At 35.2% G+C, this 26,757-nt stretch overlaps 2 protein-coding genes across 2 annotated transcripts; one reads left to right on the plus strand and one right to left on the minus strand.

Moving 5' to 3' along the window:
• The first annotated feature begins 2,725 nt into the window (after positions 1 to 2,725).
• Positions 2,726 to 3,034, plus strand: LOC133825072 (uncharacterized). Its single transcript, XM_062258067.1, has one exon. It carries the CDS (start codon positions 2,726 to 2,728, stop codon positions 3,032 to 3,034), a length of 309 nt encoding a protein of 102 aa, XP_062114051.1.
• An 18,143-nt stretch (positions 3,035 to 21,177) lies between these two features.
• On the minus strand, positions 21,178 to 24,026 carry LOC133800839 (zinc-finger homeodomain protein 4). The gene has a single exon (XM_062238906.1). The coding sequence runs from the start codon at positions 22,471 to 22,473 to the stop codon at positions 21,580 to 21,582; it is 894 nt and encodes a 297-aa protein (XP_062094890.1). The 5' UTR covers positions 22,474 to 24,026; the 3' UTR covers positions 21,178 to 21,579.
• Between the last annotated feature and the right edge of the window lie 2,731 nt (positions 24,027 to 26,757).

Genomic DNA, 26,757 nt, shown 5'->3' on the forward strand with positions numbered 1-26,757 from the left:
GAAGACTTTTGTAAAGTCTTCAACCACAAATTCTACAGTGAAGTAGTTAGAGCAACCAAGATGGATGAATTTATGACACTAACATAAGGCAACATGATAGTTGCCATGGATGCTCATAAATTTGACCGGCTGGCCAAATTTAGTGTAGATTTAGTCCTGCCCAATTGAGTCAGGAAGGATCAGTTTATTTGAGGGTTGAAACCAATGATAGCAAGGGATGTGGAAATAGTTTCTATTGGAGGAACTATTACTTATTCTCAAGCTCTTGATCGAGCACATAACGCTAAGAGAATGGAAGATAGAATTTGGAAAGATAATGTTGCCAGAAGAGATGCTAAGAGGGATTCTACCAAAGGTAATCAAGATCAGAAAAGGAAGAACAATGAAAGTACAGGGTCAGTTGTACTAGATAAAAAGGCCAAAGAAAAAAAGGGTGGAAGTGGTTCTGGAAAGAGTTACCCCAAATGTCCTACTTGTAAAAAGAGACATATCGGGGAATGTCGAGCCAAGTCTTGCAACTAGTGCGGTGAAGCAGGACACATCAAGAGAAACTGTCCACAACTGAAGCAAGTTGCAACTGGGAATGAACAAAAGAAGACTGAAAGTCTATCTCCTGCAAGCGTCTTCACCCTGAGACAGGCATAGGCAGATGCAAGCACTTTAGTGGTCATAGGTCAGATCTCTATCGCTGGAATTAATTGCAATGTCTTAATAGATTCTAGTGCCACTCATTCTTATGTTGCTGATAGATTAGTCGACAAGTTTGATTGGCAATGTGAATTATATGTGGTAGGATTTGGGACCATGTTACCAACCGAGGAGGTGGTAATATCTAGGAGGTGGCTCAAAGCCTTGCCCTTATGGGTAGATGGTAGGGAGTTATTTGTGGATTTGATAGAACTTATGGCAATGGATTTTGACGTCATCCTTGGTATGGGCTGGCTTGCAAAGTATGGTGCCACTATTGATTGCAAAAGTAAAACAGTAAGATTCACACTGGAGGGACAAGAGCCATTTGTGTTCATAGGAGCCACAAATGGAACAAGGATACTGATTGTGACAACACTTAAAGCAAGGGAAATATTACGAAATGGATGCATAGGGTTCCTGGCTAATGTGATTAACACCAACAAGGAGGTAATGCAAGATCCTACAGAAACAAGAACAATCAAAGAATTCTTGGATGTTTTTCCTGAAGAGTTACCAGGGTTACCACCTTATTGGGAGATCGAATTTACTATTTAATTGGCACCAGAAATAATGTCGATCTCACAAGCACCTATAGAATGGCACTGAATGAATTAAAAGAATTAAAGATTCAACTACAGGAATTGTTGGAAATGGGATTCATAAGACTGAGCCATTCTCCATGGGGCCCACAAGTTTTATTTGTAAAAAAGAAGGATGGATCAATGAGAATGTGTATAGATTATAGAGAACTTAACAAGATGATGATCAAGAACAAGTATCCTCTACCTCAAATCAATGACTTGTTTGATCAACTTCAAGGGAAAAAGGTGTTCTCAAAGATAGATCTACGTTTAGGGTATCATCAACTGAGAATTAGAGAGGAGGATATACCAAAGACAACTTTCTGTACTAGATACGAGCACTTTGAATTCTTGGTGATGTTGTTTGGGTTGACTAATGCTCCCACCACACTTATGGTCATAATGAATCGAGTGTTCAAGGAGGTTCTGGATAAGTTCATCACGGTATTCATTGACGATATTCTTATATACTCGAGTTCGGAGGAAGAACATGAGGAGCATTTACGGCTAACTCTTCAACGGTTAAGAGAATGCAAGTTATATGCCAAATACAAGAAATGTGAGTTTTGGCTGCCCCAGGTGACATTTTTGGGTCATATAGTAAGCAAAGATGGAGTTATGGTGGACCCAATCAAGATAGAAGTAGTAAAGAACTGGCCTAGTTCGAAGAACACATCTGAAGTGAGAAGCTTTTTGGGGTTTGGTGGTTAATTGCGACACCATTGACTGAATTGACGAAGAAGATTTGTAGTGTATTGTGATGCATCAAAAATGGGATTAGGATGCATCCTGATGCAAGCTAGGTAGGTAATAACCCACTCATGACTTGGAGTTGGCGGCGGTTGTGTTTGCCTTGAAGATTTGGAGGCACTACCTTTATGGAGAGAAATGCGAGATCTATACGGATCATAAGAATCTTAAGTACTTCTTCATGTAGAAAGATGTGAATATGAGATAAAGTCATTGGTTAAAGGTTGTAAATGACTATGACTGCGTTGAACCTTTACGTCGAAGTTATGGGGAAGTCTACAGAGAGCTATGGGTACCAAATTGAAATTTAGTACTGCTTTTCATCTACAGACACACGGACAGAGTGAAAGAACGATTCAGATTCTAAAAGATATGCTGAGAGCATGTATCTTGGATTTTAGTTGATCATAGAGTAAGTAACTCCCATTGATCGAATTCTCCTACAAAAACAGTTATCATATGACTATTGGAGTAGCTCCGTATGAGATGTTATATGGTCGCAAGTGTAGATCGCCAATACATTGGGACAAGATGGAGAAAGTAAGTTTCTTGGCCATGATTCAGCTCGGGAAGCGAATGAAACTATTGCTTGGATTAGAGCACGGATGATTGCATGTCAAGATCGATAGAAGAGTTATGCAGATCCCAAAAGAGGGTATATCAAGTTTTTAGTTGGTGACTACATCTTCCTTAAAGTATCACCAATGAAAGGAGTTAGAAGATTCGGAAAGAAAGAGAAGTTAAGTCCTATAATTGTAGGCCCGTTTGAGATTCTAGAAAGAATTGGGCAAGTACCTTTTCGATTAGCATTGCCACCAGCACTGTCAGGAGTGCACCATGTATTTCACGTATCTATGTTGAGAAAATACGTGTTGGATTCGTCTCATGTGCTTAGCCATGAGACCTTGAGCTTACACGAAGATCTTTCATATGAGGAAAATCCAATACATATATTGGATAAGAAGGACAAGGTATTGAGAAACAAGAATATTCCATTGTTTAAGGTTCTATGAAAGAACAGTGCGGTGGAAGAAGCGACTTGGGAATTGGGTACATCACCCTATATACTATATCAGTAAAAGGCTAGTAAGTGCAGAGTCTAGGTATCCCCCTATTGAAAAACTAGACTACTGTTTACTAATCGCCTCTCGAAAGTTGCGTCCATACTTCCAAGCTTACTGGATCCAAGTCCTAACCAATCAACCGCTACGACAAGTTCTTCAAAAACCAGTGGCCTCGGGACGATTACTCAAATGGGCGGTGGAGTTAGGACAGTTTGATATCACTTATCATCCAAAGATGATGATAAAAGGACAAGCATTGGCGAACTTCATAGCCAAAGGCACCAACCTTGAAGACCCTTCCTACCAATCGAAGAATGGAGATACCAAGAAGGAAGGAGATACTCATGTATGGAAGCTATATGTTGATGGAGCATCCAATGAGCACAACTCAGGCGCGGGAATTATACTGATCACTCCAGAGAATCATCGAATTAACTGCACTCTTAGATTTGGATTCAATGCTTCAAACAACGAGGCTGAGTATGAGGCATTGGTAGCAGGATTACGCTTGTCTTGGGATGTGCACGCATAGTCCCCAACGATATTCAAGGATTCCCAACTAGTAGTGCACCTGGTACTGGGGGAGTATCAAGCCAAGGAACTTAGGATGGTGCAATATCTGAACAAGGTGAAGGACTTGTTGGCACAGTTCAAGAGATACTCAATTACACAAGTCCCAAGGGAGCAGAATGCCAATGCTGATGCCTTAGCCAAGCTTTCAGTGCCAAAGACGCGGACACCTTGAATGCCATTCCCGTCGAATACTTGGCGGAAAGAAGCATAGCCAAGCAGGAGGCAAATGTATTATTATCGAATTATCTATGTAACAACCATTGTGTTTCAATGAATGAATGAATTTAATTTCTTAAGTTTCACTTCATTCTATAAATTTCTTTCAACAAGGGACTGGTCACTTTAGACCTGTCAACCCCATTGGATCATGTTTGATTCTGGTCCTTGAGGGACCTATCGACTCATACGATCCAAAAGAGAGACAGGTCCTAGGACCCTGTCATCAAATTATCGGATCATGTTCAATTCTGGTCATTGAGGGACCTATTGACCCATACGATCCAAAAGAGAGACAGGTCCTAGGACCTTGCCGTCAAATTATCGGATCATGTTCGACTCTGGTCCTTGAGAGACCTATCAACCCGTAAGATCCAAACAATAGACTGGTTTGAAGATCTGTCGCCATTATTGGATCATGTTTGATCTTGGTTCTTGAGGAACCTATCGACCCATACGATCCAAAAAGAGAGACTGGTCCTAGGACCTCGTCGCCTTTGATCATGTTCAATCCTGGTTCTTGAGGAACCTATCGACCCACACGATAAAAAAAAAGACTGGTCTTAGGACCTTGTCGCCATTATTTGATCATGTTTGATCCTGGTTCTTGAGGAACCTATTGATCCTTACAATCAACAAGAGAGACCAATCCTGGACCTTGTCGCCAAATTATTTGCTCATGTTCGATCTTGGTTATTAAGGAACCTATCGACCCATACGATCAACAAAAGAAACAGGTCCAAGAAACAGTTGCCATTGTTTGATCAAGTTCGATCCTGGTTCTTGAGGACCCTATTAACCCATACGATCAAAAAAGAGGCTGGTCCGAAGACCAATTGCCACCATCGGATCATAATCGATTCTGGTCCTTGGACTCTTGAATTCATAGAACACTCTATAACAAATATAGATACGTTATTAATTATCCATTGTTACAACCATAATTTCCACTCAATCCTCTATAGACAGTCTACAATGAGATGAGACTAAAATACTGTTTTACCCCTCATTGTATTTTATCCTTAAAACACTTAGCTCCTTGTAAATAATATTTAATTAAACTAATATTAATTACTGAAATGAGATCTCTATCATTTAGCACCTTGAACCAAACTAAAAGGAAACCATCGTTTCAGTTCTTCATCAGAAGCTATAGATGTTCATATCTATGATTAACACTTCCACTCAATTATACTACCGAGTTCACAAGATGTAAGTATGGGCTAGTCCGTAGGGAAACTGGTAACGAACAAGTTAAAGAACTCAAATAATACAATCAGTTAGAATACTAACCACTCAGAATTAAGATTGAATTAACTTAAGATCAACTATATGATATGACTAGAATAGATAATAACGATATGTTTACTTATCATATCTACTGTCAATATCGGTCCAGTCCGATATAACAAATACATCTGATCTTATCTACTTTGCTAATGTTCTGGAAAGAACATAACACTACAATGTGTAAGTAGATCATATTGTAGATTAGCAAGTCAGTGTAAATCTTGTGCACTGACTAATCTTAGGACTAACTTATTTTGAACATATATTCATATTTATATTCCACTGTGATTACGTCACTAAAATACGATTATCTAAATGCTTGGGATTTAATAGAAGTTTATATCAAACAAATAATCATGAAAATAAAACATGTGAGCAAAGTGATTGACCAAGTCAAAAAATGATTTCTATTTTTTCATTGATAATAAAAATGAGATTGCAAAGAAATTGAGTTTTAATTAGGGCATAAAACCCTAACAAAATCCCACTTGCGCTAATTGAAACTAATGCCTTAATTCTAATAATCTCATTCCCTTGATATGCTTATCAAATGTAGCTTCTGGCAATGTCTTCATAAACGGATCAGCTAGATTGTCTTTAGATGCAATCTTCATAACCTTCACATCTCCCCTAGCCACATATTTTGGAATTATGTGATACTTTCTTTCTATATACTTGCTCATCTTGTGACTTTGAGGTTCTTTGGATTCGGCTATCGCTCCTGTGTTGTCACAAAACAACACAAGTCGTTTATCCATTTCTGGAATAACAGCAAGATCTAAATAGAACTTCTTTAGCCAGAAAATTTCCTTAGCTGCTTCTAACACAGCTATGTATCTGAGATCGCAGACTACTTTACGCTTCTCCATATCACAACTCCACCCCAAGAGTAAACACCATTCCAAAAGTAAACTTCCTGTCATCGACATCTATTTGAAAATATGAATTAGTGTAGCCTACAGGGCTCAAAACACCACCCTTGTAGACTAACATATAATCCCTAGTTCGCCTTAAATACTTTAGGATATGCTTAACTGGTATCCAATGTTCCAATCCTGGGTTTGACTGATACCTACTCACTACTCCCACTGCATAGCAGATAACTGGTCTAGTACACAACATAGCATACATCAGACTTCCAACTGCAGATGCATAAGGAACTTTTCTCATTGCATCTTCCTCTTTAGGAGTCTGGGGAGACTTCTTCTTTGAAAGATGAATTCCATGGCAAGACGGTAGACATCCTTTCTTGGAATTTGTCATTGAGAAATTTTCAAGCACTTTATCAATGTAAGCTGCTTGGGATGGAGCTAAGAGTATGTTCTTTCTATCCCTAATGATCTGGATACCTAGAACATAACTTGCTTCAGCCAAATCCTTCATCTAGAATTGAGTGTTTAGCCAATTCTTCACTTCTAACAATTTCTTAACATTGTTTCCAAGGAGTAAGATATCATCTACATAAGGAACCATGAATACCTCTATTTGATTTTCCTTCAGTTGGTAAACACAAGGCTCATCAATATTTTGTTCAAATCCATAGGTTTTGATTATTTAATCAAACCTAAGGTTCCAGGAATGAGAAGCTTGCTTAACTCCATAAATGGACCTATTCAACTTGCAAACTTTTCCTTCTTGTCTAGCTACTTTAAATCCTTCTGGCTGATCCATATAAATTACTTCGTCAAGCTTTCCATTAAGAAAAGTTGTCTTGACGTCCATTTTCCAGATCTCATAGTCGAGAGCGGCTGCTATGGATAGAAGGATGTGACTAGACTTGAGCATGGCTACTAGACTAAAAGTTTCCTCATAGTCCACGCCTTCTCTTTGGGTATAACCCTTTGCCACTAATCGAGCTTTATAAGTTTTGATTTTTCCATCAACACCACCTTTCTTCTTGTAGATCTACTTGCACCCAATGGCCCTAAAGTCACTAGGTGCTTCCACAAGATCCCAAACTGAATTTGAGTACATGGACTCCATTTCTTGTTTCATGGCTTTGAGCCATAGTTCCTTTTCAGGGCTACCATTGCCTGTTTGAAAGACAACGGATCATCATCACTAGTGTCACCAACAACCATATTGGTTTCACCATCCAAACCATAGCAAACTGGGTTCCTAGAAACCCTCCCACTACGACGGGGTTCTATGACCATTTGCTCCAGAACAGTGGTACTTTCTTTATTTAAATCGACTTGTGTCGGTTGTACATGAAGAGTGGGAATTTGATCATCAACTTTTGTTGATGACGATTGAATATTGGTTGGATTCAATTCTTCAACCATCTCCTTTATAACTACTTTGCTGCGTGGTTTGAAGTTTTGGACATAGTCATTTTCCAGAAAAGTAGCATTCGTAGAACTAAACAGTTTCTTTTCTGAATGACTATAGAAAAGTCCACCCTGAGTACCTTTAGGATAGCCAACAAACATGCAAACTTCGGTTCGTGGTTCTAGCTTTCCTTCCTCTTTCCTCAGGACGTGGGTGGGACACCCCCAGATTCTATAATGGTGTAAACTAGGTTCACAACCATTCCATCATTCTAAAGGTGCTTTGGGGATTGATTTCATGGTTTCAATTGCATGTCCCTGGAACAAAGTTGGTAGAGTTGAGTAACTAAGCATGCATCTAACCATTTCCAATAAAGTTTTGTTCCGGCGTTCCGCTACACCATTTTGTTGCGGAGTACCCAGGGCAGTAAGTTGTGATAAAATCCAAAGTTTAGTTAAATAATCTTGGAACTACATATCCAAATATTCTTCACCCCTATCAAATTGCAAGATCTTTAACGTCTTACCTAATTGGTTCTAAGCCATAGCTAGGAATTCCTGAAACTTTGAAAATGTTTCTGATTTCTTATGCATTAGGTAAAGACATGAGTATCTAGAGTAATCGTCAATGAAAGTGACGAAATACTCAAAACCACCCCTGGCTTGTACATTCAAAGGTCCACAAACATTTGAATTAACAAGTGCAAGTGGTTCCTTTGCCCTATCACCCTTTGCTAAGAATGGACACTTGGTCAGTTTTCCTTCTAGACAAGATTCACAGTCAGGTAATTCACCTAAGGTGAGTTCCCTCAAAAGTCCATCCTTTGTAAGTCTTTGAATCCTATCATAGCCAATGTGACCTAGTCTCAAATGCCATAAATACGTTATGTTATCATTATCGGTATTTTGACGTTTATTGATCCTAGGTTTAGCTACTTTGAATAATTCATTATTAAGAGTGAGGGGTTCATTAGGTCGCAGAATATAAAGCCTGTTTTCAAAACATGCAATACACAATTGTGATCCATTGAAAGAAATAGATATATTAGAACTTGTGAAAGTCATGACAAATTGTTCTAATTGCAACATGGAAAGTGAAATTAAATTTCTACTAATATCCAGAATAAAAAATACATCTTTCAAAATTAAATATTTATTTTTGAACTTCAGGCGAGCTTTTCCTCTAACTTTAATTGAAACAAACTCTCCGTTCCCAACTCTAAGCTTTAAGCTGCCTTCGCCCACTTCTTCCCATGATTCAAGAAGTTGTAACAAGTTGCAAACATGGTTAGTGGATCCAGAATCAATAATCCAAACAGATTTTTCATTCTCTATAACACATATTTCTAAGATAACTGAACAATAATCATTACCTTGGTTTTACGCTACTAGAAACTTGGGGCAATCTTGTTTCCAATGCCCTTTCTCTTTGCAGTGAAAACACTTACCTTTACCTTTCTTGTTTTTCTTGCTCTTCCCCTTAGGCGTTTGTGCACTTGGTTGTGCACTCATCTTTGCATCCTTTGCAGGCTTGGGGTTGTTGTTTTGTCCATCTTTCCTCTTGTTTTCGACTTTTGAAGATGATGCTTGGTTAGCTTCAGCCTTAGCTGGATCAGCAGCAGTAGTAGTAGTTCTCTTCTTTTCTCCTCCCTTACTTGGTCCACCCATGATAGACTCGAAAGTCTGAAGCTCGTTCATGAGTTGCGTCAAACCATAGTTTAGTTTATTCAACACATAGATGGTGGTGAATGGCAGTAAAGCTGGAGAAAGACTGTTAAGGATCAAGCCAACTTCAGTTTCCTCATCTATTGTTGCTTCATATAGTTCAGCTTCTTGAAAGTAGTTTGTCATTTTGATCAGATGATTGCGAACATGTTGAGAAGGTGTCATCTGAGCATTGGCATATTTCTTGGTGGCCTCAAAATGAGTCTGCGCTAACTTGGCACCAAACATGTCTTGGAGTTGATCCATGATTTCGTAGGCCGTCTCGACATTCTCCATCTTTGTCTTGAGAGTATCGACCATACTAGTCAACATGTAGTACTGCGCCTTGTTTTTAGGTGCCTGCCAATCCTCATACTTATCCCTCACAGACTTGGTAGCTCCTTCAACTAGAACTTCCGGGGATTCCTCAAGCATGACAAATTTGGTGTTGTCACCAATCAAAACAATGTTGATGTTTTGCTTCCATTTAAGGAAGTTTTCTCCAGTGAGTTTCTCCATCAAAGGTTGAGAAAGGATGGGAGTAGACATAACCATAATGATACTACAAATTATCAATAAAATATATCACTTTTGCTCAATAAAATGTCTATTCATTCTAATTTAAAGAAATAACACAACATATACAAAAAATACGTAAGATATGAGAAAAAAAATACCAAAAACTATCATATCTCTATTTCTTTAGGTTTTTAACTAATCTATTATATCCCTGTCCCAGTTGGCGAGAGTCAAAAATACTACTAGTTAAATAAAGTTGTAAACTTATTTAATAATGAACACCATTATTAACAACCTACTATTCGATCAAAATAAGAAAACAAAATCTCTTATTTTATGAGCTAGACCCACAGTTTCGATAATCAATAGATTTAGTCTTAATAGTCACCGTAGGGGTGAGTCTAGTAGAATTTGACCTATAATTATCTATATTACGAAATTTAACCTTGTCAAAAAAACTAATTAGCACCTTCTGTAGGGGGACGAATCAAAGCATCTCGAGGCCCCATTAAGTTATTGACCTTGTTAAACCAACGGTGGAGATCGAATATAATTCTTAAAATAAGCTTATTATTATTTAAAAAAAGTATTTTTATTATTATTTTTCGAAAATTAATGACTATGGTTCTCCAAAAATTATAAGATTAAAATTTTAAAACCAAAGTCCTATAATTTTCTATTATTTCTAAAGTCTCATTGAAACAAATTCAATTAAATTAGAGTTAATTTGTTGCTAATCAATATTTAGGTTTAACTATTATAAAGAACATATACAATTAAGTCCAACTCAGGCAAATGAGCCTTAACAATTGAGCTTGTATGGAGGAAGGTTGGGTCCAGTATGTCGTTTCCACTACTAAGACTCTCATACTTCCATACAAGGTCCAAAAAACAAGAATTTAAATCTTCGTTTTATTAATTGATTAGGCTCATTATAGTCATGCAAAACAAATAGGCATTCACAAGTGGAACCACCCACAAGAGATGAATTTAAATTTTACATTTTCTAATGGGCCCAAATAAAACTTATCATTTTATGAATATTTTATTTGGAAAAATCCATATATTAAACAAACATATTGGCAACTATATGCATCTAAGCCCAATTGCAAAAATACCACATATAGTGCAAACAGACATGTTATAATTGGATGAGTCTAATCATGTTACTATATGAGCTAGTCTATAAATTTTATGCAAAAATACAACAATTTATTTTATTTACAAAATGCCACAATTAATTTTCTAGATTTTATCCAAAAATTTGAATTAATTAAATTTTGTAAAAAATAAATAGGTCAATTTGAATTAAATTTCTCAACAATCAACCAAAGTTAATTTAAGTTTCATTTATCAACAATCAACAATTTAAAAAAATATTAATTTAATTTAAATATGATTTATCGAAAATTAACCAAAGTTAATTTAAATCCCATTTATTTAAAAAAATATTTTATTAATTGTTTTGAAAAAACTTTATATTTTTTAAAATCTAACCACTTATAAATTTTTAAAAGTAAATATCATTTGCTATTTTTTAAAAAATATCTTAAATAGTTAAACAAATTCAAATATCTAGTAAACAAATTTTCAAAATTTAAATAATTTAAATATTAAAATCCATACAATAATCAGATGTTAATATCTTCAAATATCATATTTAAAAAAAAAAAATTAAGTACTAAAAAATATCTTTAATATCTGATAACTTAATTTTAATATTTTAATAATTAAAATATTTAAAATTAATTAGTTAGCCTATTTTTAAATTTGGATTTGAATCTTTGTAGAAAATATTTATTTTTAAAAGATCAAACAACAAAAATATTGTATTTCAAAAAAGATATTTTTAAATAATAGAAAAGATATGATATTTTTGTATTAACCTATTAAAAATACATTCAAAAATCAAATTTTAAGAAAAAAAATTAACGCAGGCCGCAACCAGTGAAAACTGGTGGCTAAGACCATGACACCAAACTAGGCAAAAATCGTGCATTGGTCGCGGCCAAGGGTTGATGGTGGCCACGGGCACTAGTGTCGGATACCCAGGCCGCGGCCACTGCCCAAAAAAATAAATTTAATAAAATTTGTGTAATTTTTCAACCAAAAAACGTTTTCTAAATAATTTTTACCATGTTTTACATCAAATAAAGCATTTATATAAAAATTATTTGCAAAGAAAACACAACAAAATAACCCAAATATGCTAATAATCACATGAAATTCAATATGCATCATAAAAAATATGAAATCCACCAAATTACTCAACACATCAAATAATTCAATTTTACCATGTTCGTGCATGAAAATAAAGATTAACCTGGCTCTGAGGTCAGTTGTTGGGAAAACTTATACATGATTTTATTTATTTTCATGTAAATCTTATATTAAACAAATTAATATAAAAAACCTAGAACATGTTTCTAAAATTGAATTCACACAAAGATAGTGATAAGAACACTTACATTATTGTGCAGCGGAATGATTGAGTCATTTCTTCAGTTTCTCTAACCCTTGTATCCTTTCTGTCGCAGGGTATCACCAAGAAACTGAATCGTTCTTCAATTTTCTTCACAGCCTTCCAAAACATCCTTAGAATCACCTAGACTATAGTGGGCAATTCTCAACATATGAGATAGATACAGAGAGAATAAGAGAAAAGAATATTGAGGCGTAGAAAAAGACTTATGTTGTACAGAGAATCTAAAACCTAGAGCATCAAGACTACATCTTCTGATCTTCTCAAAAACTTGTCAAGCGATTTTAATCTCTCACGTAGTATTCATTTTATAGACTCAATTAGGTTACTTATTTAATAAAAATCAATAAAAAAAATGGCAAATTATCAGCCCTAGGTCGAAATTCCTATTTAATTATAAGCTCATTGGACTTAAAATCAAGGCATGTATTATTTTCTATTGATTTAATTAATTAAACAATTATTTTAATCATTTATCAAATTAATTATTTATAATTTGAGCCTTGATTTAAACTTATTTATTAATTTATATGCCAATTTACCTTAATTAATAAATATGCTCTAATTTCTCTTTTCTTCTCTAACTTACACAATTTTGTGAAACTATCCAAAATTGACCTGGTCAACTTTGATAATTAAATCAATTAATTGAGGCTATCTATATGATTTTATCCAAGGTACAATGGAGACCATAGGCCTATGAAATCAAGCTCCAATAAATTTAACAAATAATTTTATCAACTTATTAATTCCTTGTGACTCCACTAAAGACTCAGAATTGCACTCTTGAATTCATAGAACACTCTACAATAAATAAAGATACGTTATTAATTATACATTGTTACAACTATAATTATCACTCAATCCTCTATAGACGGTCTACAATGAGATGGGACTAAAATACTATTTTATCCCTCATTGAATTTAATCCTTAAAACACTTAGTTCCTTGTAAATGATATTTCAGTAAACTAATATTAATTACTGAAATGAGATCTCTATCATTTAGCACCTTGAACCAAACTAAAAGGAAACCATCGTTTCATTTCTTCATCAAAAGCTATAGATGTTCATATCTATGATTAACACTCCCACTAAATTATATTAACGAGTTCCCAAGATGTAAGTATGGACTAGTCCGTAGGGTAAGCTGGTAACGAACAAGTCAAAGAACTCAAATAATACAATCAGTTAGAATACTAACCACTCAGAATTGAGATTGAATTGATTGTATAATAATGGTATGTTTACTTATCCTATCTACTGTCAATATCGGTCCAGTCTGATGTAACAAATACATCCGATCTTATCTACTTTGCTAATGTTTTGGAAAGAACATACACTACAATGTGTAAGTAGATCATATTGTAAATTGGCAAGTCAGTGTAAATCATGTGCACTAACTAATCGTAGGAGTAACTTATTTTGAACATATAATCATATTTATATTCCACTGTGATTACGCCACTATAAATACGATTAGCTATATGCTCAGGATTTAATAGAAGTTTATATTAAACAAATAATCATGAAAATAAAACATGTGAGCAAAGTGATTGACCAAGTCAAAAAATGATTTCTATTCTTTTATTGATAATATCAATGAGATTACAAAGAAATTGAGCTTTAATTAGGGCATAAAACCCTAATTGAAACATCTCGAGTCTGTGACGCTACCTCCCACCAGATGTAGGCATCATCATGAAGCATATAAGTGGCGTAGGCCACCCTGTTGTTTCCTTCCACCCTCATAAAGTCCAGGATAGAGGTAATCAAACTCATCCACTGTTCAGCCTTTAGTGGATTTGGTCCTCCCTCAAAAGTTGGAGGATGCTGCTTCCTAAACCTTTTGTAAAGAGAATCCCACTTGTTCCCTGTATTAGGCGGCTGTACAACTAGTGCCACAACATGTGGCAAATTAGGTGTTGCACTCCATGGCGAAGCCTGCTGCCTCAGAAGGCGAATCTCTTCTTCCTAACTCTGAAGTCTAGCTTTCATATCAGCAAGCAACTGCTGCAAGTGCTCAGGAACTGGCGGAGGGTTTTGACCCTGCTCATCATCTCTAGCCTCAACCCCAATGTCGACTAGTTGAATTGATCACCTTGGAGGCATAACTCTCCAAGTTTATCTACAATCAACGACTCGGCTGGTAAGGCAATGATAACAGGTTTATAATCATCTCACGTACCAACGCCGAAACTCAACTAACATCACACAATCATAATACAAGTAGGCATTAAAATAATCTTTCACATACAGTAGTAATGCTAATAAGCACGCCTTATCATATTCACATAACAGTCAAGAGTCAAGCCTTATCAGTATATCTCATGCTCTCTAATAAACGTGCATATAAAGCATTTATATTTCAGTTAAACATTCAAACATGTAATCACATATATGGTTACCAAACCTTGAGGAACCCTTAAACCTAGATCGCTCTGATACCAAGATGTAATGCACTGGATAACCAAGACTGTTACACTGTGTGTTTAAAATAGTGCAAAACTTGTTAGTCAAGTCGTTGGAACATAAATGTCTTTCTAAAGTCAGCTGACAGGTTAGGGTCAAAAGATTTTGATTGTAAAATGGTCGACTTTCATTCAAATAAGAGTTTGAAACATGGGATCCCAAAAATAACATTTACATGGTGGTTACAACCCTAAAAAATAAATATAACTACAACCAACCTATATGGAAAAATACAAATTTTGGCTCTAGTCCCTGTAAATCCGTCGACCATGGCAGTCGAGCAGTTGCCAATGTACACACTGCCCCCAAAGCTCTCCAACTCATGGCTGGTTCAGTTTCCCCTTGCCTTTACCTGCACCACGTAGCACCCGTGAGCCAAGGATGAGCAAGAAAACTAAATTCAACAAGCATAGATAACAAAAGAGTGTAAACAATAAACTTTAGATTAACCAGTTCAGTTAACAACAGAATACAAGTGCTAAACTAGGCAACAATAATAGTCTAATCTGAACATATAAATCACTATTAATACAATATTAGGAGTCAGAACCCTTAGGTCGAGCCCTCTAGTTATTTAGCTAACTTCGGCTCACTTAGGCCGAGCTGCGTTCAGTATGCATAACATCAGCTCCAGCTCCCTTAGGCTGGACTTCACATCAAACATAGCATATGTATACAAGTTGCGAAGTACGCAATCGAAATCAGCACATACTAACCTACCTATCCATAAATTTCCAATCACAATACATTTATGATCTCACATATATTCATTTACAGGGGATCTCAGCCCCAATCACATCTCGGGTGCAGTATGTTCTTACCTCAAGTCTTGAGCGGAGGATGTGGAGCGCTCCTGAGCATGATCCTTAATCTCTAGCCTTAACGGTAACCCTAGTCACAAGCGACAATGGATAACTGTTAAATCCAACTAAATTCTTCGAAATAATTTGCTAGCCTCTAGGACCTCGAATTCTACTAAATCGAGTAATCGTCAATAATTTGTCTCAAGCGCTTAGGTTAAAGTCCCCGAGCCTAAAAACCAAATTTGGCTAAGGTTGCCTAGACGGGCTGCGACCTGGCCCTAAGGGTCGCGGTGCACCCCCAAGTCAGAGGTGTCAGCCCATAGCTCAAAGGGTAGGTGGGTTGTGAGTTGCCTTATAGGGTCGTGGCGCGGCCACGAAATAGAAGCCCCCCCCCCCCCCAAGGGCCTTTTGGGGCACGCGGGTCGCGACGCCCATGAACTGGGTCGCATCGCGCCCCCATGAACCTAGAAATCCCTGGTTTTTTCTGCATTTTTCCCCAACTCACAGCCTCAGAATTCAACCCTAAATATATACCCAAGCCAAAACTAGGTCCAGAATTCCCAATATCACCTCATAAACAACACATATAGCCTAAAACACCAATTCAAACTTCCTTAAATCCCAAATTCAAACACTCCCTCAGGTGTCCCTAAACATGCTCAAAGCACAACTAGAAATTCAAAAGTTAGAGTTTAAAGTCTTACTTAGTTAATAGCTTTACTCCTCAGCAATTCCTTGACTGTTCCTAGCTTAGTTTCCCCAGATTTCCAGCTCAATTCCCTGGTTTCTCTTCAAGAACTTCATTCAACTTCAAAGCACTCCAAAGGGAGAGAGAGAGAACGTGAGAGTAAGAGAGAGGGTGTGCTGAGAGATGCTTCTAATTTGTTTTGGCTTAGACCTAAAGTTTATCCTACTGTATCCTCAACATAAAGACCAAAACGTCCTTAGTGATAACACAACCCTTTTATTGCCCATAAGGGAAAAATGGTCATTTTCCTCATTTTCCGCTAATTCCTTGAGTCGTCCTATGAATTCCCAATTAATCCTGACATGCCCAACTAATCACCCAATACTTACTCGTTACTCGATAAATCTCAAATATATGTTAAGTTTTCCATAATACCCCTAGGCTCACCCTGAGCCGGGTATTAAACCTCACTGTGACTATTCTGCTAATCCGCTCACTAGGATCTCCTTGAGCCGTATACTGCGAATATATCCACATAATAATGTGGTTCCAACCATTTAACACATATAATCACATTTATACCCTTAACGGGCCAAAATTACAAATATGCACTTATAAACAAGAACGAGCCCACATGCATATTTAATACTCATAAACATGCATATAAATATATTCATATTATCATATAAATCATGCATGCCACGTAGTCACACATTTAATAAATTAATCACACATATATCCAATTATGCCCTCCCGACATGTTAATCAAGGCACTAAACCCTATTAGCATTTTTGGGTCGTTACATATGATGAGACTGGTAGAAACCCTGGGCCTTTTGCTAAGTATTTACATAATTTTTGTATTGTTGCAACATACACAATGCTTGGGACCCCTGAGCAAAATGGTATCACCGAAAGAAGAAATCACACGCTTTTTGACATGGTGTGATGTATGCTTAACCATTCTTCTTTGCCAAAAATTTTGTAGGGTGAGGCTTTAAGGACTGCTGCTTATATTTTGAACCAAGTACCAAGCAAGTCGGTTCCAAAGACTCCGTATGACTTATGGTCTAATAAGAAACCCAGTTTCCAAAATTTTCATGTGTGGGGATGCAAGGCAGAAGTAAGGCCTTATAATCCCCCGTCTAAGAAACTTGATCCAAAAACCATTAGTGGTTTTTTTGTTGGTTTTTGTCTTGGATCAAGAGGTTCTAGATTCTATTGCTCTACTCACACTACTAGAGTGATTGAATCAGATAAAGCTTACTACTTTGAAGATGAATTTGATGAAAGTTAAAGGCCAAGAGAGATAGTTTTTAGGGAAGATTGTGTCTTAATCCCTAGTCCTATTCATGTTGCTTCCGCTGCACCTACAATTTACCAACCTCAAGTAGAAGCTCATAATGAACCATATGGTGAGGAAGTAGAAGATTTTCCACCTATTGGTCCTGAAGAAGTTGTTTTAAGAAGAACTCAAATAATGCATAGACCTGCAATACCGAATGATTATGTGGTTTATCTTCAGGAACGTGAGTATGACATTGAAGATGTGTTAGATCCCGTCACTTATCAAGAAGCAATTACTAGTCCTCAAAATGATCTATGGATGGAGGCTATGAATGATGAAATGAATTCCATGTACAGGAATGAGGAATGGGACTTAGTGGAATTGCCTAAAGGATGTAAACCCATTGGTTGCAAATGGGTGTTTAAGACAAAGTGTGATTCAAATGTTCAAGTGGAAAGGTATAAAACTAGACTTGTGGCAAAAGGTCATAGCCAAAGAGAAAGTGTTGATTATAAAGAAATTTTTTCACCAGTTTTCACTAAAGATTCTTTTAGGATTATCATGGAAATTGTGGCTCATTTTGATTTAGAACTTCATTAGATGAATATGAAAGATGCTTTCTTGAAAGGATAATTGAATGAGGATGTGTATATGACTCAACCAGATGGCTTTAAGGTGACTGGGAAAGAAAATATGGTGTGTATGCTTCAAAAGTCCATTTATGGGTTGAAACAAGCTTCAAGACAATGATATTTAAAGTTCCACAAAGTTGTCAGCGCTAGTGGGTTCAAGGAGAATATTGTTGATCAATGCATATATATGAGAATGAGTGGGATTAGTTACATTTTTCTAGTATTATATGTTGATGACATTCTGCTCGCATCTAATGACACCAATCTTTTGTTTGAAACAAAGAATTTATTGTTTAGCCATTTTGATATGAAGGATCTTGGAGAAGCCTCGTATGTTTTAGGTATTCAGATTCTTCGTGACAGGGCTAATGGTGTTGTGAGACTATCCCAAAGAACATATATTGGCCGAGTACTGGAAAGGTTCAATATGCAATCATGTTCTCCTATGAAAGCTCCTATTGTGAAGGGTGATAAGTTTTTTAAAGATCAGTGTCTTTGAAACAATGAATAAAGAACTCATATGAATTTCGTCCCATATGCATCTGTTGTAGGCAGCCTGATGTATGCTCAAGTTTGTACACGCCTTGATACAACCTTTGTAGTTGGCGTGTTGGATAAATACTTGAGTGATCCGAGACTGAGCCATTGGAAAACGGCTAAGAAAGTCATGAGGTATCTTCAGGGTACCAAGGATCTTATGTTGACATATCGACGATCTAAGCTTCTTAATTTGGTTGGATTTTGTGATGCCGATCATGCAGGCTGTGTGGATGATAAAAAGTCCCTTCTTGTTACATTTCCATGATGGCTGAAGGAGCTATTTCGTGGAAAAGTGTCAAGCAGACACTTATAGCTACTTCGTCAATGCATGCAAAAGTCATGGCATGTTATGAGTGTACTTGTCATGCAGCTTGGTTGCGATAATTCATTTCAGCTTTGGGAGTTATATACTCCATTTCTTGAGCGCTGAAGATGTATTGTGACAATGTTGCAGCTGAGTCTTTTCCCATTAACACTGGGAGCACTACTCGTTCTAAGCATATGGAAATCAAGTTTTATTTTGTTAAAGAACAAGTTGTAGAATCCCTCATTACAATAGAACACACATGCCTTCAACCAATATGTTAGCGGATTCACTAATTAAGGGTTTGCCTATTTGTGTGTTTCCAGAACACGTATTTCATCTGGGATTGTTCAGATCTTAGACCCTTTTGTGTTAGTGATAGCTAATTTTATGTTTGATTGTTTGTGATAAACATGTTGGTGTTTTTGTAATGATTGCTTGTAATTTTACTTTATACATTACACGCACAATGTATGTATTTTGGTCACTATATTTACCATTATGCCTTGGTTGCATTTTTTTGCTTGGTTAAGTGACAATTCAATGAGATATGTTCTGTCTTTCTATCTCTATTGTTATTGAATACATTATTTTTGTTATGGTTGTTATCTTTTGTGAATCTTGTAAGCCTTGATCGTTAAAATATGTATATCCTGTTGATATGATATTTTACATTATTGTTTCGACTTTGTGTTGACTTATAGATATTCATTATACAATGTGATGTTTGTTTTGTTTTGTTTTGTTTATACTGTCCAAGTAAAATAATTGTTGGAAATAAATTATGTGGACTAGTATAAATACATCACTTTATTGTTAAACAACCATATATGTTTAAGCATGATAATGGTATTATTGGAGACCATAATGGGATGGTGCTATTTTTTTAAATATATAGGTAGTTTTTTTGGACACACACTACAAAACTATGTGACCAGCCCATTGGGTTTACATACCCTCTTTTGATCCAACACTCAATGCCCAATAACCATATTAATTCATTTCTCTATATTTGGTATATGTCTAATATATACTATATTTTTTTTAAGGGTTATGGTTAGGGGTTCTGAAATTCACTGAGTGTATTGAGATAGAGTTTTATTGAGTGCAGTAGTGTGATGCTGCAAAATAGACTATCTCTACTTCATCTTCTAATTATTGTTCTTGGTTATTGATAGGGTTAAGATGACAATTGCTCAAGCTCCACATAATGGTGGAGGTGTGTATTACTAACTCATCTCTAAATTTTCGTATACCTAAAAAACTAAATACATGTTGTTTTATTAAGGTTGTTTTATGTTGAATTCTCTGAATAATTTATTGTTTGTTCATCTATTTTTATCATGTATGGGATGGTCGACGATGGATGAAGAAGAAGAGGAACTGTATTTTTGTAATTACTCTACCTATCGTATATTTCAAAAGGAATTTCAATTTGGGAAAACATATTTTTGTAATTCTTCTACTATCGTATACTTCAAAAAGAATTTCAATTTGGGGTGGGTAAGTGTAATTTTGTTTCTATCTTTCAATATGTTTAAATCAAAATAAAAAGTTTGACTCCAAAAATTAAATTATTAATTGATAAGATTAGTTTAAGTATCGTTCTTCAAAATAAATACAATTATAATTTTTAGCCTTTCCAACTGAGCAATACACCAACATTCTATCTACTTTTCAGATGATATGTAACATAATGGTGTTTGTTCATAAATGTTTAAATTCTTAGATGTTTGCAATGCAAAACAATTATTTCGGAGGCCAAAAAAGAATCGATAGTTCTCGGATAAATAAAGAAAATTAAAAGATGGCTTCTAATTATTATATCTATCAGAGTAACAACCTAAATATCACATTGATCAGTTTGTGCTAGATATATGGAACAGTTAATTAGGATTGTAAGATCTTTTATTTGAGTAATTAAGAAATGAAAAATAAAAGAATAGAAAAAGTGTGTTCTAACTCGAGGGTTAACGAAGTGATTACTTCTCAAAAGTATAGAGATAAAGCAGGAATAAGAAACTCGCATGTATAACTTAGCTTCACAAAAGACAAAAGAAATTACAAATAATGAGATGCAGTCTTAAAGGGATTAATAACGGCAAAAGTGCATCCAAAGTTAATTATTGCATGTATTCATATATTGTTTTTATATTGTTTTTATATTATTATTATTATTATTATTATTATATATGCATGGTGTTTCTTTAAGCTTTTCTTTTCTCTCCGCTTACACAATCTAATGGAATGTTTTGATAATAATAAATATGCAAAGTACTAACCAAGAAAAAGTTCATCAGACAGAAAAGGTATAACAATAAACTAATTAGGATGTTCTTACTACTTTAGACTAACTTTAGTATTACATCTCCTGGAGTACCTCAGCAGATTCATATCACGAACACCTCAAATCTGAATCCATATTTGCACCGAATAAATGGATTAGACAAGAATTATATCAATATATCATATCCAACACTAGACCGAACCTAGTTTGTTCCTAATACTAAGTAGCAGAAACGAATGTTATTTTTTAAGTACCAACAAAAACCCAGAAAAAAATAAAGACAAAAGAGAATGAGAGAAAATGACAAATAGTACAGTGTGAAAAAACACTACTTAAGAGTTGAAAGAAGAAACTAAAAAACAAAAAGAGAGAGAGAGAGAGAGAGAAAAAAAAGAGTTCATTTTCATCTTTGTTCCTTTTTAATTAGCTAGGCAGATGGAGGATTTTTCTTGGCTAGATTGTGTTTATTGTTGTGCATCCAAACCTTAAGAACTCTCCTCTTGACTCCAATCTCTTGGCAGAACTGTTGGACTACAGACTCTTCTTGCTTCTGAATTTTCCATCCAACTTTCTCAGCAAAGTTAAGCATTTTGTCCTTCTGTTCTTGAGTGAACTTTGTCCTGAATCTTTTTTTGGCCAACTGTGGAGGCCTGTAGGCCACAGACCCACCACCTCCACCACCACCACCACCATTACCACCGACATCTTCTTGCTCATCAGACTCTGAAGGGAGGGACCCGGCCATGTTGTAGGACATGATCATATGATGGGGCATTGGGCCTGTTCTTGAAGGTATGAAAGTACCTGTGGCTGTAGGGTAACCTAATGAATCAGGGCCCAACATACCCTTGTGAGGGCCTAAGATGAATTTCCTCCCAGCAGCCATTCTACTGAGATGTGGGGAATTAGTGTTATGGTGGAACTGATCATAAGGGGTAGGCTCACCTTCTACTTCTTTCCTGTGGAAATTTCTGTGGCAATTGCAGGCTGAGCACTTGAGAGCTTCAATGGTTCCTTCTTCTCCACTTGGCATGAACTCACCACAGCCATCAGTGGCATTAGCTCCCATAGCAGCTGCATGGTTCTTGAGGCACTCTCTGTACTTGACACCTTTCTTATTATTATTGTAGGGCACATGGTCCTCCAGGCTTGTGGGGATGGAGGAGCCATTATTGGAAGGGATTTGGGGTACTGCTGAGGAAGGAATTATGTGGTTGTGGGGTGAAGGGTCATGATGGATCAGATGGCCATGCCCACCATCCCCATATGGACTACTGTTTAAGGGGATTGGGATGTCTCCCTGATGACTTGAAAGTTCCATGATAATATTGCCTGTTTTTGGTGATCTCTCTCCCCCTCTTCCTCTCTCAGTCTCGGTCTCAGGCCGTGTTTTGTAGTTTTCTTGTTGGGGAGACCAAAAACAAAACAAAAAAAAAGGAAAAAAGAGAGAGAGAGAGAAGAAAGGAACAAGACAAGGAAGAGAGTGTATGTATTGAATTGGAAGCTAGCAGAGCCTATAGAAAAATAATTCGAAACTAAATATAAGTGGTGAAAAATAATATTCTTAAAATATATCCTAGCCTAGGAGAGATTGAACTCTTCTTGAAAATTGTCCACTCTTTTTGAAGCAAACACAATAGGAGAAATAGAAACAGTGAATTATTGTTCTCCCTTAGTGCTGCATCATGTCTTTGACACACCTTTTTCTATTGCAGACCAAGCCAAGCCAAGGGCAAGAAAAGAAGTCACAAGGAACGAACTGAGTGAGCTTAGACAAATAAACACACTAACACACACACACAGAGAAAGAGAAAGAGAAAGAGAGAAAGAGAGATAGAGTATAAACTATATATTATGCTGGGTCTGGTTGGGCCAAGCTTTTTGATCAAAGAACAAGTGCAAAAGGTTCTTCATGGCTATACTTTGAATATCCATTTCATTTTCCTGAGAAGTCAACTTAGAAGGAAAAAGAAATTGAAGATGCATATACTAATTATACTGCACCCCAAAAACTGGCGGCCGCAGCAGAGAAGTGGCCAACTTATATTTGCAAATAAAGCACTTTCTTTCGGCTGTTTGCATCTTTATATATATATATGTCTGTCTATCTTCTCTGATGAAAAGAAATGGTGGTCATGAGTCAAGACACTCAAAACAAAGACTTTTCATCAATAAAAAAAAAAAAAAAAAAGGATTTGAGGACTATGTGGAAAAAGATCAATAAGTAAACCCTTCTATCTCTCTCTTATCTCTTTATTTGTCACTAGAAATAGAAATGAAGAGAGAGAACACAAACAAGCCATCTGATGACACGAAGAACGCTTGAACAGACAAAACCAGCGTCAAAGTTTTTCTTTTAAACCCTTGTTGAGATTATATACAGCGATAGTTTCGCTGCTGCTAAGTGCAAGAGTTTGATCAAGAGAAGAAGAAGAAGAAGAAAAAAAAAAGCTTTAGGTAGAGAAATATTGATGAACAGGCTAACTCTACAGCAAAAGGACAGTCAAGAATAGAGAGAGAGAGAAGGAAGAGAAGAGAAGAGAAAGAGTTTAGGAGGTGGGTTTTGCTAGTGAAGCACTAAACAAGATCTTATGCCTTATAGTAGTAGTGAGAGAGAGAGAGAGAGAAAAAAAAAAAGCAGATTTTTTTACAGACAAAAAGGAAATCGGAAGTGAGTTTTACGAGAAAATTAAAATTAGAAAGAAAAAATAAATAAATAAAGTTGATGAGAGGGTTGCTTTGCTTGCACTATCAGACATCAAGTTTACGCCATATAGTGAGTAGTGTGTCAGAGAGTGGAGAGGACTACAGAGGGAGAGAGAGAAATATAAAAAGAAATGCATGTTCTTACCCCGATAAAAAAATTAAATAAGCAAAGTCTCCTCTTTATTTCATGTATGTACAGTTTAGGAGCCTCTAAAAATATAGATATATACTGATTTGACACTTCTACCCCTTACAATTAGCTGGGTTAGATCACTACTCTTACCCTTGGTTATCGATCATATTTATTACGTACAGTGTCTAGAAGCCATCCAAGAACTAAAGACAAGTTGTTGAATTCAAAATAAGAAATAGCCAAATGGATGTTATTTCATGTCTTTGCATATTAATTAATTTACTATGACAGACAGACATATATATATATATCAGATATGACGAAAATCATGCCCTTAATTACCATTTTTATTTAATTTTCTTGGGGTTGTCAGCTATTGTTTCTGTTACTTTCAGAAGTTATGACATGCATGAAGATTGAATTCGTATATATAAATGCCTCCATATAATGTAGACCCTTTTAAGTCTCTGGATTTGCAGTTGTGTCTTGCATGCTAATCATGTGAATAATTTATTACTTACAACAAAAGAAATTAATATGGAAATAACGACTGTCATCAAATTATTAACCACACAGAATGTTGTTTGTATAAATTAATTCTATAATAATTTCTATGATTTTAGATTATTATATACATTTTAATAACTATTGCTATTCTTTCCGATGATAATTATTAATGTAGCTCTGCTAATTTAACGTGTGGCACTAGCCTTGAAACCTGTAAGAAATGCACAGAGGAATCAGAAGAAAAAGATCTGTACTGTATGTATATATATATATATGAAACTAAGACTTTAATTAATTAGCATGCCATTGAAATTAAGGTTGATAATATAGCTAGCTAGTGGGATATATATGTTTTTGCAAAAAAACCCTTCAACTTATTTCAGATCATAAAACATATCCTCTCTTTCATACTCACTACTACACTAGTAGTGTTGTTATTTTGTTTCTAAGGATTTACTCAATATGTCAATGATGCTCCCTTTGGATTCCAAAGTAGTACAAATGTCATTTGAATTCGTTCAGATTCATCACATGAGAGAGAGATATAGTAGGTGTGACTTTCAAATGTCTAGTCTCTATTAATTAATATGATAAATGTGCCAAATAGTAAAATGAATCTCAGTATTAATTAATATAATCTAGTAGTACAATATGAATATAGTATACTATATAACGGTTAAATTTTCAAGAATCTTTGAAAAGTTGGGTTAGTTTAATCTATGAAATATTAGCCTAAATAAATCAGCTAATGCTTAAATAAATATAGAATCCCTTCAAAGAAAGGTTATCATAGTGCCTTTCTGTTTTAGTTGTTAATTAACTATTTCTATCTTAATAATAAACCACTTCGATCTCTATTATTAACTTATAAACTACAATACGTCTCTCACTTTTATAGTGGCCAACAAGGTTACCACCTAAACTAAAGTCTATAAGTACCAAAATCAAAATACAATGATGGATTTAAATTGTTCATCCCAACTATCCCACCTTTTTTCTTTTCTTTATAGAACCCCACTTATTATGATATTATATATTCAATAATGCATCTAACCATTAACCATTAAATAGATATTGATTGCATTCACATATTTAGTATAATGTTTATATATATAATGTATAAATATATATTAGCAAAATTAGTACTCTTAACATTGTGGAAAGATATAAGCGCTGTTACGAACAAGACTGAAAGTCTTATACAGAGGAATATATTCCTCACTTTATTCCTTTTCTGTCTGGTAATATATATTTTTTTTAAAAATTAAAAAATTATTCTGTTAGTCTTCTAGGTACGTACTGTAGTAAACTTAAATACCTCTTAAATTTGATATTTTACACTCGGATAAAATTAAGCTGTATTTCAAGACTCTGGGAAATGTTAGAAGATATATATAGTAGGTAAGGCTAAGATATCTTTGTTCACATAATTTTTCAATTAGGTTAACAGTAGTTCGGTTTATTAATTCTTAATTTTATTATCCATTATTATATGCAAGGAGAAAGTTAAGAAAAAAAGAAATTAAAGAAGGAAAATAGCCCAGCCTTTATTATATTATCATCCACTTTATTCCTTTATTATCTTGCCTTTATTCCACAATATACACCACACTTAAAAGCCTTTTATCCATCTTTAGTTTTTTTGTTTTTATCTTTGTTGTCTCTTCTTCTAGTAATTCTCTCTATGACTACTTTTCCTTTGTTGCGCTTTTCTTTTTTCTTTTTAGGTTTCATTTAGTTTTATTCTCTGTCTTTAATTTTCTTCCTCATTTCTTGTATTATATCCAAAATTTTCAATATTTAAATTAATGACTTGAAGTCTGTTATTTATTAAAACGTTATATAATTAATTATCTCAAAGGATATTTATATATATAAGGAATAATCTTAGGTTTCACTTTAAATTTTATGGGTAAGACTATCAGTGTTTACAATCTGTGAACAGTTTTTTACGCGATTTTTTTATAATTGTGTATATTGTAGCTATTTAGAGCATTCTGCAAATTTTTAGAAAATTCTAAATAGTTTACAGTACCGAAAATTAGGTTCAAATATGTTGTTGCACGCGTGACTAATTTTTTTTATGCGCGTGGAAAACAATATGTTTGAACCTAGTTTTTGGTACTTTAAACTATTCGAAATTTTTTGAAAATTTGCAGAATACTCTAAATAGCTACAATATACACGATCATAAAAAAAAATCACGCCAAAACCTATTCACAAATTGACAAACACTAAAAACCCTACTAATAAAGTTTA

The sequence above is a fragment of the Humulus lupulus genome, chromosome 1 (assembly GCF_963169125.1).
Source record: "Humulus lupulus chromosome 1, drHumLupu1.1, whole genome shotgun sequence".
Taxonomy (NCBI): domain Eukaryota; kingdom Viridiplantae; phylum Streptophyta; class Magnoliopsida; order Rosales; family Cannabaceae; genus Humulus; species Humulus lupulus.